The sequence below is a fragment of the Podarcis filfolensis genome, assembly GCF_964270895.1.
Source record: "Podarcis filfolensis genome assembly, chromosome: 5".
NCBI lineage: Eukaryota > Metazoa > Chordata > Lepidosauria > Squamata > Lacertidae > Podarcis > Podarcis filfolensis.
Window position 1 is genome coordinate 43,894,383 of NC_139608.1, and position 17,498 is coordinate 43,911,880.

Here is a 17,498-nt window from a genome sequence, read left to right on the forward strand (position 1 = left end):
TGCTTCTGTGGCTGTTTAGACAGGGAACTATACTGCTCCCTTTTCTGCATCTGAAGACTGTATTCTCTGGAGTGTTTTGATGAGTTCTTGTCTAGAAGCACTGTACACATAATAGGTTTTACCTATTATGGAGGGAGCATGGGTTCTTCTCCACTGAGGTATGGAGCTGGCATGGTGTTATAACTGACACTCCTTTTTCTGTGTGTAGCCCTTGAAAAAATTTGCTTGTTTGTAGAACCTTATCATTAGAGGGTCATTAATGAATTTCCAGGGATACTATGGGCGACCTGTACATGTTGGTGTACTGCTGTTTGTTTCTTCACCTACTGTTATAGCATTGCCTCTGCTGCTGAGAGCACCATTGCTGCTATGTCACACTGGTGACAGATCTGGCACAGCAGGATAGTTGGATTGTCCAGTTAGGCAGCAGTAATCTCTTAGCATCAGTTCACCACTTGCAACATGGAGATAATACTGATTTATCTTACATGACTGTTGTCATAAATATTACTAAGATAATGAATGTGAAGACTTTTGAAAATTCAAAAAGGAAATGGCATCTGGGAGTCATATAAGTGTCCTTCAAAAGATGCCATGGAAGGAAGAGCTCCATAAAATGTTGTTTTAATTGTGCAATGTGGTTGTACTTTGGTGGCACCCTTACTGTGTGTTTTGTAGAGTACTAAAGAAGAAGAAAAGCGCATGAGAATTGCACCTAGTAATTTGGTTCATATTTTTCAGCCTGGAACACAGAGTTACTTCAAAGGGAAGGAAAAACCAAATGGAACTGTCACATAGCACACTGTTGAGAGACCAGTTAAAAATAAATGTTTCTGCAGATTTCATAATTCACGTGCACACACTGGCTCTGCAAGAATGTTCAGACTGGCTGACTGCTGCAAAACAAATGACTTTGATTGCAGTATTTCTTAGCTGTTAAAGTCACTATGATATTTAATGTAGCATTCAGCAGTGGCCAATGCTTACCAGGATATCGGTGTTCTCAAAATAATTCCTCCAGTATGGCCTGATCTTCCTCTGTCCACCAATGTCCCACACATTCAGCTTGAAACCTTGTGCTTGCACGCTTTTGATGTTAAAACCCTGTGACAAGCAGAGATAAAGTATAACTGGTGTTAACGTGATGCCTGGCTTCAGATTCACAGGCACACATCAGTCACAGTTTATATATCACAACTCTGGAAACCCTAACAAAATAAACCCCGTGCTGCTATTCAGATGGATTGACTGTGGGCAAGGTGAAGGCTATAGCAGCCTTGCATGGATCAGGGTCTGTTTCTGTCAAAGCTATAAAGATGTATGTTGCAGCTCATAACAAGAAAGGAAGGTGCAGTGGGAGGTGAGAGAACAATGCAGATAAGAAGTAATCACATAGCCTTGCAAGGAAGGAGTAAGCCTCAGCTACTGAAAGCTGAGGCCAATGTGCAGGCTAACGAGAAGCAGAAGTCTGTATGTGAGTTGATATGAGAAAACTAGAAGCAACAGCTGCACTTTTGAAGGGCCCATTTCATCAATTAAAGCTCCAACTGAAAGGGGAGTGCAACCGGAAAAACAGGATGTGGTGCAGGCTGGCAGTGAGCTGCCACACAATACAGGGGATTGGCTTTAAGCTTGGAATCTGAGGGTGGGCTTTTTCTCTAAGGCGTGGGAGCATCTCACAGGCAATGTGCTCCATCTTGAGGACTGGGGGAAGCAGATCCAACCTTGTACAATCTCTAGCACCATCCACTGGCCAACATTGGGATGGTGTCAGTTGAGCAACTAATGAAAGATACTTTAGCCCTTAAAAAAAGCTCTGGAGAGTTGGTGCATGTAGAGAGGACAGAGGGACACTGTGTGTGTTGCAGTTTTGAAGTATACATGTGAAATATCTGCACCGTATATGTGCTGAACTGCAACACTGAAGGACGTAACAACATGCAGCTTTGTTTAATCTTCTGATTCTCTAGTGTGTGTTCATAGCCTGAGAAGTTTTAAAGCAAGAAATGCATACACTCTACAACTGTTACCATTCCATTGGGCACATGCACACCCCTTCAATCTGCACATCACTATATTAACATGTGAGGAAAAGAGTCATAGCTCACTTAGAAAGCACATGCTCTGTATGCTAAAGGTCCCAGGTTGAATCCCTGCGATCTCTAGGTAAGGCTGGGAAAGGGTCCTGTCTGAAACCCCTAGAGAGCCGCTGCCAGTAAGTCTGGACTACAATGTGCGAGATGGTGAAATGGTCCGACTCAGTATATGTGGGGCTACCTTTGAAGGTGAACCCGGAAACTACAACTAATCCAGAATCCAGCAGCTAGGCTGGTGCCTGGGAGTGGCCGCTGAGACCATATAACACTGGTCCTGAAAGACCTACACTGGCTCCCAGTACGTTTCCGAGCTTCAAAGTGTTGGTGCTGACCTTTAAAGCTCTAAATGCCCTCGGCCCAGAATACCTGAACGAGCATCTCCACCCCCATCTTTCAGCCCAGACATTGAGGTCCAGCGCCAAGGGCCTTCTGGCGGTTCCGTCCCTGCGAGAAGTGAGGTTACAGGGAACCAGGCAGAGGGCCTTCTCGGTAGTGACACCCGCCCTGCGGAACGCCCTCCCATCAGATGTCAAGGAAATAAACAACTATTTGACTTTTAGAAGACACCTGAAGGCAGCCCTGTTTAGGGAAGTTTTTAATGTTTGATGTTTTTAAAAATTATTATTAATATTCTGTTGGGAGCCGCCCAGAGTGGCTGGAGAAACCCAACCAGATGGGCAGTGTAAAAATAATAAATTATTATTATTATTATTAGTAGTAGTAGTAGTAGTAGTAGTACAAGGCAGCTTTCTACGGCCTTAGGAAGTGGCTGCATGAGGTAAAAGCTATATGAGTCCCAGAACTGTGGGTATACTACTATTGGAATAAAGGAAAATTGGGGGGGGGGGGGAGTACATAGGTGTTGTGGCATCTGTAGCAGCTTTATTTTTTATAAAAAGAGATTATATTTTACTTTTGGTTGCAAGACAGATTCTGTTTGTAGCCACCCTTCCCTCTCCATCCTCCAAACTTCAAGATTTAGCAGAGCACCAAAAGCCTCGTTCCTTACCTGTGTGGGAGTAATGTGGGTGATGTCTTCAGATGCTAGTTGTTTCAAAAGTGTGGTCTTGCCTGCATTATCCAATCCCAGGAGGAGGATTCTTACCTCCTGGTCTGGTGCACTCTTCAATTTGCGCAGAATTGACAGCAAACCCTGTTAGTGAGAAAGGGCAGGAGATGTTACTTGCTAGATGTTATTTTTATCGTTGTTGCCAAAAATCAATGAGAAACAGAAAGAATAGCCTTATAACACATGAACAAAATGTACAAGTTGCTGCCTGTAGGTTGATGATCTGTGATACATGAGACAAAAAGAAAGGGGATTTGAAAGAGGGATTTTCCACTTAATGAGTGAGATTAAAAGGAAGCAGGAGAGTAAACACAGAACTATTTGGTAATTAACATAGCACTAAAATAATTATTTTAAAAAATAACATCAAGAAAGAAATGCAAAAGAGAATATAGAAGTTTTAATAATTTCCTAAAATAGGATAATGAGGGGGGTCAAGTGACTAGATAAAGGAAAAGAGTTCCTTACATTTGGGAGAATGGAAACATCAAAATAAGAAAGAGCACAGGGAGATGGAAGTTTAATAAAAAAAAATTAATGAATGAAGGGGCTGCAGAGGAGACTAGAGTAAAGGGAGAAAGCAAGAAAGGCAGATTACAAGTGGCAAGGCCATAAGTGGCTATTAGCACTGAAAGGTAGCAAAAAAACAAAAAAAAGAGGAAAGGGAAAAGGAAAAGGAAAATAAAGAGATGATAGCATGATCAGAACAATGAAAGAAGAATACAAGCAGCAGAAGGGAGAATAAGATAAAGATGTTGAAAAATAAGAAAGAGAAATAATCAAAGTGGGTGGATCTATGCAATAACTTTGCAACAGAAGTAACGTATAAATAAAAATATAGGTCATAATCTGATAACACACCAGCACTATGAAAAGCAGCAGCAGCAAAATATATCTTTTTAAATAAACCACAATAAAATTATGTTGTAGAATCCAGAATGAGATTGCAGCTAGATAGTATGTAACAAGTAAGAAGTAGAAAATATTTCCAGAAGGGTATCAGTGTTAGTTTGTTGCAACAACTATCTTGTGGCACACCTTAAAGACTAACAAATTTGTGATGGCATAAACTCTCATAGACTAGAGTTCATCTCATCAGGTACCTAAGAACAAAAGATAGCACTGAGGCAGAAAAATAAATGTGAATGCTATGAGCATAAATAGGGCAATTCAAAACAAATAAATGAATTAAATGTCCAAGTAGGAGGCTGTACAAGGAAAAAAGTAACAAGTCCTAAAACCATGTTGCATGGGACAACAGACAATGGAAATAGAAATATATATGTCTGTAACATGAATAAAGCACAATTGAGGAAAAATTAAGAGAACAGAGAAAATAGGCTTAAGCTGAGAGACAAGAGATTGTCAAGCAAAACATGACAACAACCCATGCAGAATAGAATGAGAGTCTGAAATGAGGATTTTACTAGAATCAGGGTGGATTTTAAGAGATATATTACACAGAAAGAAATCTTAACTAGAACAGTAATACAAGTTGAGAAAGAAGAATGCCCAAGCTCTTAACTTCATTTTCCATGCATGGACCTAACCCTTATTTTGGTGTGTCCATGAACCTATACCAACAAATGATAGCACTTGCTCAGAGGGGGGTCCTAAGATTTATCACCTCCTTCTCATTCTTCCCATATGAATGCCATTTTGCCCCCTCATGCAGCTCCCACTAGTGTTAAGAACTGCCATTAATATTAGATCGTATCATAAATCATTCATATCAGGGTGTTAGGTCTCAAGATTTAGGGCAGTAAAGAATTTCAGTCAAGCTGCTGAATTAGTTTTATTACTTTTGCCACCAGCCAATCCTCATTTATACAAAATCCCATAATCCAAATCCTCCCTCTACATTCCGACTAGCCATGCCATGAATTCTTACCTACTAATGATTCTGATTATCCACAGCCCCTTGTATTTATTCTCTGAACCATTCCAGGCAAATGATACATTCACATGTCAGCGTTTTCATGATGTATCTATTGCAAACCTCTCAATTGCCTCCATTGTGTAGCTAAGAAAGTTCAGCAGATTTCAAGTGATAGATCCTTGAGCTGAGAGTAGCTTTCAGGGTTTGGGAACAGAAGATCCCTGTGAGTTTATTTGCATTGCAAAAATGCTAGAAATAATTGTGTGCATTGGTGGTGCCAGCACTCAAACACCTGTACTACTTTAAAAGAAGTGTCAGCTGGAAGGGCATGTTGGGCACTGATATGTAAATGTATCTGGGCTGCTTTCTTACATCTCTATAAGATGCAGATCAGCCAGATTGGCCACTGGGTGACAAAACTATTATTAAAGCCAAAAGATCTGCTTTCTAGTCCTAGCTTTGCTAGCAACCTGTCACAGGTCACCTGTGACATCTGCTGTTATTGCTTGTATTTTCCCTGTGCTTGTTTCTCCTCCAGTTCATATGACTGACCGAAACATTCTTAAAGCCAACAGCATATCTTAGTAAATTATAAGAAGTGCTCTTGGTCACATCACAGCCAACTATCAACTCTAAACTCTGGTTTTTGTTCTTTGTTTTAGGTACATAATATATTTTTATAATAAATAATAATAATAATAATACTAAATTTATTATTTATACCCCGCCCATCTGGCTGGGCTTCCCCAGCCACTCTGGGCGGCTTCCAAAAGAATATTAAAATACTGTGATACATCAAACATTAAAGGCTTCCCTAAACAGGGCTGCCTTCAGATGTCTTCTAAAAGTCTGGCAGTTGCTGTTCTCTTTGACATCTGGTGGGAGGGCGCCACTACCGAGAAGGCCCTCTGCCTGGTTCCCTGTAACTTGGCTTCTCGCAGTGAGGGAACCACCAGAAGGCCCTTGGTGCTGGACCTCAGTGTCTGGGTAGAACGATGGGGGTGGAGACGCTCCTTCAGGTATACTGGACTGAGGCCGTTCTTGAGCTTTGTCTCATTGCTAATCCCCTCCATAGCATTTAGAAAAAGTTATTCTGCGGCTCACCATGACTCATTTAAAAACCCTAGCATATGTTCCTTTGGTGCAGGTGGAGAGCAGGATACACGTGTAAGCGAGGATACACAGTAACAACTCAATTATTTTAATTTATCAGTTGTGGAAAGATGTTCTTTTCTATCAAGGATGCATGTATTAATAATAAGTTCCATGGGGTCATTGTTGGCTTTAATTTTAAATAATTAAATATTTTGAGTGTGAGCAAAAACCAAACATATCTTACATTCCAAACATACAATAACCGAACATCTTTATTGGCATTTTGTCAGGAAAAACTATGCTGAAGCAAAAAAAAATTTTAGGCTGAAAACACACTACTGGTGTAAGTTATTTTGTTCTGAGCACACACTTGATAAGCAACAGTTATTTCACAAAGGCCATAAAGGGAACCACTAACATATACTTAATAATCCTGGACATGATCCAGCCATACATTTTTTTATATTGAGACACTGAGATCTGGCAGAGACAGAGGTGTTGCATTTATACAGGCCATCCAACCATGGAATTCCCTTCCTCTCCAAATAATATTTGCAGCAACCATTATGAGTTTTTACCAGTAGTTAAGAACTCATATTTTTTGCCCAGGACTTCGGTTGATTTCCCCCCTCCTCCGCATTTGTATTTTTATTTGTACTAGGTGCTCTTAATTTTAACTGTGCAGCATGATTTAAATTTGTTCATAATGCTTTAATTGTTGTTGGAAATCACTCTGGTAGGCATATTGCCTGAAAATTAGTCTATAAACATAATTAACAACAACAACAATTTGAAGACATGCATTTATAAACATGCATTTAGTTATCCTGTTGAAATCAGTAGAACTTGAAAATATTTCTGTATCATTTTTAAAGCTGCAAAATACCTCATAGTAAATATTTATTTCAAAACAACCCTATTATGACTAATACACAAACTAGGGTAGAAAGCAATTAAGCTGCCCAAGATCAGCAAACAAGTTAAATAAGGCCTTGAACTCAGGTTGTCATGATCTGAGTATGTCATGAGCCAAGTCTATCCACTACTAGAGCACTCTGTCCCTTGAGCTCCACAAAATACTCTCCATATCCAAATATAAAGCATAAAGAGGGAGTACCAGATTGTCTGTTTATTTGAACAGTTACACATGCTAGTACAATGTTAAAGCATAGCATTAAATAGCTATAGTTCTCCTTCTTTAAAACTTGCTATTCTTTTAACTCTACACCAGGGGTAGGCAACCTAAGGCCCAGGGGCCGGATGCGGCCCAATCACCTTCTCAATCCAGCCTACGGACAGTCTGGGAATCAGCGTGTTTTTACATGAGTAGAATGTGTGCTTTTATTTAAAATGCATCTCTGGGTTATTTGTGGGGCATAGGAATTCGTTCATCCCCCCCCCAAAAAAATATAGTCCAGCCCCCCACATGGTCTGAGGGACGGTGGACCAGCCCATGGCTAAAAAAGGTTACTGATCCCTGCTCTACACTGTATCAGTTTTCTGGTTGTAATCCGTGTCACATAACTGTTGACCTCAATAATGTATTTATAGGACAAATGCAGAATATTTCAAATATGTACTTAGGGGAAAGCATCATGGAAAAAATACACATTTAAAAAATGCCTGTTATTTTCTACTGAAGTGACCCATATAAGAAATACCATAGAGAGAATTGCCACACATGCTATTGGCTAGTAGTAGGGAGGCTTGCCAATCACTAAAGAACAGAGAGCGGAATCCCATTAGAGGAGAGAAGTAAATACCTGCTGTTTATCTGGATTAGCCATAAAGCTTTGATAATGAATTTAGAGTGCAAGTACAAAGAAATCTGCCTTTTGTAACCAGCAAATGTTTACTTAGTTGATGTGGTATTTCTCTAAAGATCAAGTCAAGTACAGCTGTCCTGTAAAATAGTCACTGAGGTTGCTTCCCCAATAGTAGATTTCATTGAATTCTATCTTCTCTTTGTCCCAGAACTATCAGCCTTAGCAGCAATTGTGGTAAGGCAAGGTAGAAGTGTGTTGCACAGTAACTATATGGCTGAGTCCTGTCTTGGAATGTGGGATTAGGAAGGGAGGAAATCTACATGACATCAATCTAACACAGCTAAGGCTGAACTGTAATGTGTGCAAGCCTTTCAGTCTGCCCCACCCTAAAATGCTATTTGTCTTTGCACCAACAGCAGAGGGGCAATAGTGTGGCTCTTTAAAAGACAGCTGGCAGGGGACTTCTTGGGGAAAATACCCCTTCCTGCCAGCAGAAGAAATCCTCAAAATCTTATGCTCCCTGGTATGTCCTCCTGGAAACTATAGACCTATATCCTTTGATGACTTTAAAAGATTAGACAAATTTATGGAAGATAGGTCTATAGTCATTAATATTTAATGGTCCATTGTGTAATTAGGTTACAAAGTTCTGGGTGGAAGTGTGTGTGGAGTGAATTTGTCATGGCCTTAATAAACTAGCTAATGCCATGAAATGTATTTGATTATCTTACTCCTGCATCTCAGGGCTGAGCTGCATACAGTATTAGTACTAGCTGCATTAGTAGCATAACTTTATATGTACAAGCTGTGAGGGCTAACAATTATCATACAGCTACAGTATTTTTCAAAATACCGATGAAGTGCAGAAGTTTCCCCATATTTCTGAAAAATACCACAGAAATTATGAATAATGATTTTAAATATTCATCCTCAGGCAAATCTATGGTACAACTTCAAATTATCATCGTAATCACTACTACCCACCCTTCCACCCATAGGTCCCCGGGTAGGCTACAACAATTTAAATAGTTTGTATTTCTTAACAGCAAATTTTTAATCACAAAACCAGTGTGGAATCTAAAAATATACAATCCAAGAGTGTGGGATAATCAGTCTCATATAAACAACATGCTTAAGTTTAATTAATGCATGAAGGGGTTGATACCATAGAGTAAGCTACCCTGTCAGGCTTAGCTATGTCATTTCCCTTCACCTTGGGAGGAAAGAGGTAAACAAACACCCACCCACCCACCCCACTTAGTGATCCCAAGAAGCTCAGCATGTGAAGGTTTGAATTGGTTGCTCCAGCAAAATTGCATGGCTCTCACCAGCCACTCTTCAGTTCCTATACCAATACAGTGGTACCTCCGGTTAAGAACTTAATTCGTTCCAGAGGTCCATTCTTAACCTGAAACTGTTCTTAACCTGAGGTACCACTTTAGCTAATGGGCCCTCCTGCTGCTGCCGCCACGCAATTTCTGTTCTCATCCTGAAGCAAAGTTCTTAACCCGAGGTACTATTTCTGGGTTAGCGGAGTCTGTAACCTGAAACATCTGTAACCCAAGGTACCACTGTAATCTCTAGGCACTTTTATCACTTTGTAACTAAGCTAAGTTTTACTGCCTGTGCAACTTTTTCTGAATGCACATGAATCTGACCTTTGGAGAGTTTGTAGATAAACCATTTTAATTTTCCAAGTGTGTGGTATTCTTCTTTGCTGGGGGAAGTGGGAAACTTTGTAACTCACTTAAAAGGGGCTATTTTAAAGGTCTAACAGCCTATATTTCCACACTTTATAGGGAAGGAGGCGGTGTTGGAACGCTTTGTACACCTCTAAGTCACCTCAAAAAGAATATTGTAACGCTGGAAAAGGTTCAGAAAAAGACAACAACAAAAATCAAGGGGCTGGAGCAAAACCCCTTTCATCTTACAATGTTTAGGACTTTTTTCATTTACAAAAAAAAGGGGGAGTAAGGGGGATATGATACAGGTTTATAAGATTGTGCATAGATTGTGCAAAAGCTGGTAAGCAGTGGTTCCTGAACTCCCTCATAATTCTAGAGTCAAAGGTCATCAAGTAAAGATCTGTGGTAGGAAACTAAGAAAAGACAAAAGGAAGTACTTCTTCACACCCTAGTTAAAACTTTGGAATTTTCGACTTCCGGAGGCGGCGCGAAACTGTAATGGCGGTCCTCTTCTAGTCTGAAGAGGGGCTCCGCAGGAAAGGGTCGTTTCGCTGCGGCACAGCGACGACCCATCAAGAAAAACCACGAGCAGAGTGAGCTCGTGGCCGTGGGACTCGGCGGGCACCTGGAGCGACCCCGAAATCGCGAAAGGAACCCCGTAAGGGGCTCCGGAGTGAAAGAGGGGTAGCGGTGCTGTGAGTTCATCGCTCTTTCTGCGGGAGTGAAGCCGCGCAGCTGTTGCAGATGAGCGCCGACCTTTCTTCCTTTAAAGATTCGACTGAAACAACAAACCCGTGAGTAAGGACGTTAAATTCGGCAGTAAATTCTTGAAAAAATTTTGGCTGTAACCGGGAGACGTTAAAAAGGAAGTCCGCCTCCCGGAGCTGCTTACAAGATCAAAGCAAGGGATCAGAGAAGCGAAAAGCGGCTGAAAAGGGATGTTTTAAAGAGGGACTTTCATGCACTTTCAGAAGTGACTGTTAACGAGAAAAGATAGACTTATTTGTGAGCAATTTTTTAAAAGGAAAATTGGAGCGATCCTCCCCAGTAAGATCATTCAAAGCTAAATTCCAAATCGTCGGGCTGCTGGAGGGGAAACTGTTTAACTGCGGAACTGTTACAAATTGTTACAAACTTTTACAGACGTATGGATACCCTTGAGCTTTTGAGCTTTAACAAGCTGGACTGGATACAAATTGTAGGCACCTTTTTGAAACTTTGTTAAAAGTTTAAAGTACTCTGCAGGACTTGTTTATTACCATTTGGGACTATTGCATTTCTGTTTTTTAACATACAGGGGACTTTAATGGCGGAAAAGTTGCCTTCTTCTTTTTGAAACTTTGGTGGTACTCCCCCTAGAGGATTTTGGGAATATAAGGCCTGGGAACAGCTTTTTATGTTTACTCTCTCTCACTGGATTGTTTTTAAATTGGATCTGTCTTTCCCATGGGACAATAACAATTTGACCTTGAACATTGACTGATGAGTGGTACAGGAAAGACAAGAGCAGCCAAAGCCAAGGAAGCTAAGGAGAAGGAAAAGGAAAAAAAGCAGGCACAGCTTGTACAAACAACTTTGACTCAGGGACGCAGATCATCAGTTCCAGCTGTGCTGGGCGTACAAAAGGCAGAAGCCGAAAAGTCTAAAATTCCAGCAGAGGAAGATATGGCAGCAGGAGCATCTGAGGGAGTTCTGAAACAAATCTTGGAGCAGTTGGCAGCTTTAAATCAAAAGGTTGACAACCAATCATTAAAAATTGACCAAGCTACATCTTCGATCCAGAAATTGACAGATCAGGTTTCCCAGCATACACAAGCAATTGAAAAATTGCAAGGAGCTACACAAGAAAACCGTAATTTGGCTGGGGAAGCTGTTCAAATTGCAACGGCAGCTAGAAAAGAGGTCGAGGAAGTTAGAGGTGAAGTTAAACCTTTGCATAAACAAATTGGTGAACAACAAGCCTACCTCTCGATGGTGGAATTGAAAAATCGTGAGAATAACCTCAGATTAAGAGCAATCCCAGAAATTGAACAAGAAGATTTAATTGGATTTTTGACAACAGAATTTTCAAAATTCTGGGGCATTAAGGAAGAAACTGACTTTAAAATAGTGTCAGCTTTTCGGCTGGGAAGATTGGTAAGGAAGGACAGACCCAGAGATTGTTTGATAATTTTGAGATCAAGGGAAGAGAGAGACAAAATATTAGGCCTACATTTCGCAAATACATTGGTGATACAAGATAAAAGGGTGGAAATTTACCGAGACATCCCAAAACAGTTATTGGACTTGAGAACCACTTATTCAGAACTGGCAAGACTGCTGAGAATCAACACAATTCGTTATAGGTGGGAGTTTCCACAAGGGTTATCATTTACTTACAAGCAGAAGAAGGTAAAGATAAAAACACCAGAGGATTTACAAAAGTTCCTGCACGATCACGGTGAAGATCTCCAAAAAGAAGCAGCAGCACTTTGTCCTCTACCACAAGTTGGGATTCCGCCTGGAGGCGGAGCAGGCCCTACACCCTCGGGACCAGAAGATACACCACTCTAGGTGTAACAAAACAGTACAGGATGTCTCTGCAGCTACTTAGTTGGAATATAAATGGCGGAAATTCTCCGGAAAAAAGAAGGAAAATATTTCACATATTGAAGAAAGAACAATTGGACATTATTTGTTTACAAGAAACCCATGTGACCAGGCTTCACAGAAAAGTCTTAGTTAACAAAAGACTAGGCCAAGAATTTATTTCATCAGACAAGGTTAAGAAAAGAGGCGTGGTGATATATGCCAAGGAGAGCCTGGCACCAAAATTTGTATTTAAAGATGAGCAAGGAAGAATCTTGGCGATTGAAATCCAGACACAAGGAGAAAAAATTTTGATATTAGGAATATATGCGCCAAATGACGGGAAATCAGAATTTTTTAAGAAGCTGCATGAGACCATGCTGGACTATATGGACTACAACAACATCATAATGATGGGAGACATGAATGGAGTGGTATCTACACATATGGATAAGTCTCAAAATCAAAACTTAACATCAGATGGCAGACTGCCTAAAACTTTCTTTGAACTGATTGACAATTTGGATCTGATTGATATATGGAGGACAAAAAACCCCCTAGGTAAAGAAGGAACTTTCTTCTCTGAGGCCCACCTGTCATGGACAAGGATCGACCAAATCTGGACATCTAGAGGGCTGGCACCCAAGACTAGAAAGGTGGAAATCTGCCCAAAAACATGCTCCGACCACAATGCTTTGAAACTAGAACTTAGACTTACCCAAACCGGTTCCTTCAGATGGAGAATGAATGACACCTTATTAAGAGATCAAGAGATTGTGAAAAAGGCCCAAAAAACGTTAAAGGACTATTTTGAAATCAACCTGAACACTACAGTTGAAAAAAGAATGATCTGGGACGCAAGTAAAGCCGTTATGAGAGGGTTTCTGATACAACAAAATACAATCAAGAAAAAGCTCTGGAATGGAAAGAAGGATAAAATATTGGAGAAAATATATCAAGGTGAGAAGAAACTGAGAACCAATCCCAAGTCAAAGGAAGTGCTGAGAGAAATCAAATTCCATCAAGCACAATACTCTAAACTGATAAATCAAGAGATCGAATGGAAAATCAAACAGATGAAGCAAAGATCGTTTGAATCAGCAAACAAATGTGGAAAGCTGCTAGCTTGGCAGCTGAAAAAAAGACAAAAGTTAAATACAGTGACAAATCTAGAGATTGAAGGAAGAATGGTTCAGAAACCAGAAGAAATCAGGAAGTGCTTCCACAGATACTTCAAAGAACTTTATGCACAAGGGCCTCAGAAAGAGTTGGAGATAGATCAATTTTTAAGGATAAATGGACTACCAAAAATAACCCAAGATAAAAGATCAATCTTGAATTGTAAAATAACTCAACAGGAAATTGAAGGTGCCATTCAGAATATGCAACTTGGCAAATCTCCAGGCCCGGATGGGCTTACCTCCAAATACTACAAGACTTTGAAGGACTACTTGACACAGCCTTTGATGGAGGTATGCAACCAGATCATGGAGGGGAAGAGGGCACCGGAAACGTGGAAAGAAGCATTCATCACATTGATACCCAAGCTAGAATCTGAAAAGACCCAGCTTAAGAACTACCGTCCCATCTCACTCCTGAATGTGGATTACAAAATATTTGCAGACATTTTAGCAAGCAGACTTAAAAAGGTCTTAAATGAAGTAATTCACAAGGACCAAGCTGGCTTTCTCCCTGGTAGACATTTATATGGAAATACCAGAAACATCATTGACATTTTGGAACTATTGCAAACCAATAGGAACACAAGGGCGGTTTTAATCTTCATTGATGCGGAGAAAGCATTTGATAATATATCTTGGAAGTTTATGAAGAAAAATTTGGAAGGGATGGGAGTGGGACGGGGGTTTGAAAATGGAATAGAAGCAATCTATTCAGAACAGAAAGCTAAATTAATAGTGAACAATGTGGTGACGGAGGAATTTAAAATTGAAAAAGGGACACGACAAGGGTGCCCTCTATCCCCTCTTTTATTCATTTCAGTCCTGGAGGTGCTATTGAACATGATTAGGGAGGACCGGTTGGTACAAGGGATAGAGGTCGGAGTGAAACAATATAAACTGAAAGCTTTTGCAGATGACTTAGTTTTGACATTACAGGAGCCAGAACCCAGTACAAAAAGAGTTTTAGAACTTATTCATGAGTTTGGTCGGGTTGCAGGATTTAAGTTGAACAAACAAAAGACTAAGGTTTTGGCCAAAAACTTGACATCTACAGAAACAGAGGGGTTTCAGAGAGAAACAGAATTAAATGTGGTTAAAAAGGTGAAATACCTAGGGATCTATTTGTCTTCCAAAAATTTGAACTTATTTAAAGACAATTATGAAAAATGTTGGTCGGAAATTAAGAAGGACTTAGAAATTTGGTCAAGATTGAAACTTTCCTTGTTGGGTCGAATAGCAGCTATAAAGATGAATGTATTGCCGAAAATGTTATTTTTGTTTCAGACCCTACAGATCGTGGACAGAGTGGAATGTTTTGGAAAATGGCAGAAGGATATATCTGGGTTTGTCTGGCAGGGCAAAAAGCCTCGAATAAAGTTTAAAATACTAACTGACTCGAAAGAAAGAGGAGGGTTTGCCCTGCCGGACTTGAGGTTATATTATGAATCTGCAGCCTTCTGCTGGTTGAAAGATTGGTTTTTGTTAGAAAACACTGATGTCCTGGATCTGGAAGGGTTTGATAATGCTTTTGGTTGGCATGCATATCTATGGTACGACAAGGTTAAGGTTCATAAACTGTTCAAAAATCATATTGTCAGAAAATCAATTTTTGCAGTCTGGATGAAATATAAGGACTTATTAGAGAGTAAAACCCCGAGGTGGCTATCACCAGTGGAGGCCAAGGCTCGAAAAAGACCCAATATGGAGGCCTATTGGCCGAAATATTGGGAAATAATCGAAAAAATTGGAGACAACTGGAAACTGCAGAGTAAGGATAAACTAAAAAATAAGGTGCGAGATTGGTTACACTATGCTCAAATTCAAGAGGTTTTTAAATTGGATAAAAAAGTTGGTTTCCAAGTGGAAAAATCGAAATTGGAGACAGAATTGTTAGAACCAAAAACTAAGGTATTATCGAGAATGTACAACTTGCTGCTTAAGTGGAATACACAGGATGAGACAGTTAAATCTGCCATGATAAAATGGGCACAGGATGTCGGACATAACATTATGTTTGAAGACTGGGAAAGGTTATGGAACAATGGGATAAAATTCACGGCATGTAGTGCCCTGAAAGAAAATATTATGAAAATGTTATACCGGTGGTACATGACCCCAGTCAAGCTAGCTAAGATATATCACCTGTCTGATAACAAATGTTGGAAATGTAAGGAGGCAGAAGGGATATTTTTTCATCTCTGGTGGACCTGCCCAAAAGTGAAGGCCTTCTGGGAAATGATTTACAATGAACTGAAAAAGGTATTTAAGTATACCTTTCCCAAGAAACCAGAGGCCTTCCTGCTGGGCATGGTAGACCAGAAAGTGTCAAAGAAAGATAGAACTTTGTTTATGTATGCTACCACAGCAGCAAGAATACTCATCGCAAAGAATTGGAAGACACAAGATTTACCCACGTTGGAGGAATGGCAGACGCAGTTGATGGACTATATGGAACTAGCTGAAATGACCGGCAGAATCCGAGATTTGGATGAAGAATCAGTCGAGGCGGATTGGAAAAAATTTAAAGACTATTTGCAAAAATACTATAAGCTGTATGAACTTTAAGACAGTGCATGTTTTTGGAAAGGTTACGCTTTAGCAAATATGATTAAGCAAATGGTAAAATTAATGACAAATGAGAAAAGAAGTCAATGTGAATCAAACATTTTATGTTTATTTTAAAAGGTAACAAAGTTAAGATACAATATACTGAATATGGGTACATAATAATGGAAAGTTCCAACAAGGTTTGAAATAAGGTAACAAATTGCTGATATTGCTACTACAAAGAACGCAGATCTGGAAGGTGTGGGGAAGTCCAATGGTTTTCTTTTTTGTTAAAAAAATCAAAAATTGTTTCTTGTATTTGGGTTTTTCTGTATTGTATTGAATTGTCAAAATTATGAAAAGAAACGTAATAAAAATTATTTAAAAAAAAAAAAAAAAAACTTTGGAATTTTCTGCCAAGCTGGTTGGCTTTAAAAAATGAATGAATATAAATTCATGGCGAGTAAAGTTATCATTGCTTGTTATTCACAAAGACAATTTACAATCTGAAAAAATCAGAGGCAAGGTGCTTCTAAATACTAGCTGTAGGGGAAAGATTATAGGAAAGTGCTATATCATTCATGTTCCACTTGTTGGTTCCCCATGGGCATTTGGTTGCCCATTGTGGGAACAGAATGGTGAACTAGAAGAGTTTTTGCTCTGATCCAGTTTGACTCTTCTTATCTTATCAGCTAATGCTTGCTGCAGATCAAGTAAGCTAGTAAGGAGATGAACACATAGAAGATCTGTGGGGGAAACCCCGGGATTCCTCATGACCCAATTCCACTTCGAAAATGAGTTATTTCAACAACCCAACCCTCTCTCTTCTCCCCCTAAGGTCCCCCACTGAGAATCCCGCAAATCCCATCTCAACCTGTCCTGCTTACAGCTGCCACGTGTCATTATAAAACAACAACGAAGATATCGCCCCTTAAACAGCAAACTTTCTCGCAGAAGATTGTACTGTATCTCATAGAATACGGGGGGGTGGGGAGGGTAACCGTGTTGCAATTCTTTACATGCTATTCTCACAGCTTCCCAGAGCACATCCAGTAACTCGCAGTTTTGAAATAATAAAACAGATGAAGGGATCCTTATTTCTGATTTTAAATAAATAAATAAAAAACAAATAAAAAATAGAAATCTGGCGATCTCAGCCTCTCCGTCCCCATCGTCACCTGAGCGGTTCCTTCAGCTCCAGGTACACGACTCCCACCCCTCCCTTCAGCCAGGCCCATTCATCGTCTCCTCATCCATCCCTTTAGAGCAGCATCCCCCCTCCCTCAACACGGAGCGCTCCGCCGCCACAGGACGGATCCTGCCCCGCACCCAGCACAGGGCGGAGGGCCGGTTCTGCGCTCCCGCTTCCCACAACGCCCTCCCGGGCCCCCCTCGGCCTTCTCCCCCTCCTAATCTCTCACTCACCATCCTCTACGCGGCTCCCGGTTACCATGGGCAACTGCGTCATGCGCGCGCGCGCACTGCATTCCTCCCACGTAGAACGTCCGTCCCGAGTTCGACGCACAAGCTCCGCCCACTACCCTGTTCTCTCCCCTCCCTAACCCTCCAAAGAACCCAGCCTCCTTCTTCGTCAGATACATGCGGCCTGCGT

General features: G+C 40.5%; 1 protein-coding gene across 2 annotated transcripts in view; it reads right to left on the bottom strand.

Moving 5' to 3' along the window:
• Nucleotides 1–17,449, bottom strand: part of ARL3 (ARF like GTPase 3) — a 39,030-nt gene extending 21,581 nt beyond the window's left edge. Inside the window, exons 1-3 of one of the 2 annotated variants that reach the window (XM_083616469.1) lie at nucleotides 17,312–17,449; nucleotides 3,106–3,249; nucleotides 988–1,104 (exon numbers count right to left, since the gene is read on the bottom strand). In XM_083616469.1, coding sequence (XP_083472595.1) covers nucleotides 988–1,104; nucleotides 3,106–3,249; nucleotides 17,312–17,314 — 264 coding nt within the window. In that variant the 5' untranslated portion in view covers nucleotides 17,315–17,449. Of the gene's footprint in view, nucleotides 1–987; nucleotides 1,105–3,105; nucleotides 3,250–17,064 lie in introns of both variants that reach the window. The other variant, XM_083616468.1, reaches the window with a different exon arrangement.
• Nucleotides 17,450–17,498: the final 49 nt, after the last annotated feature.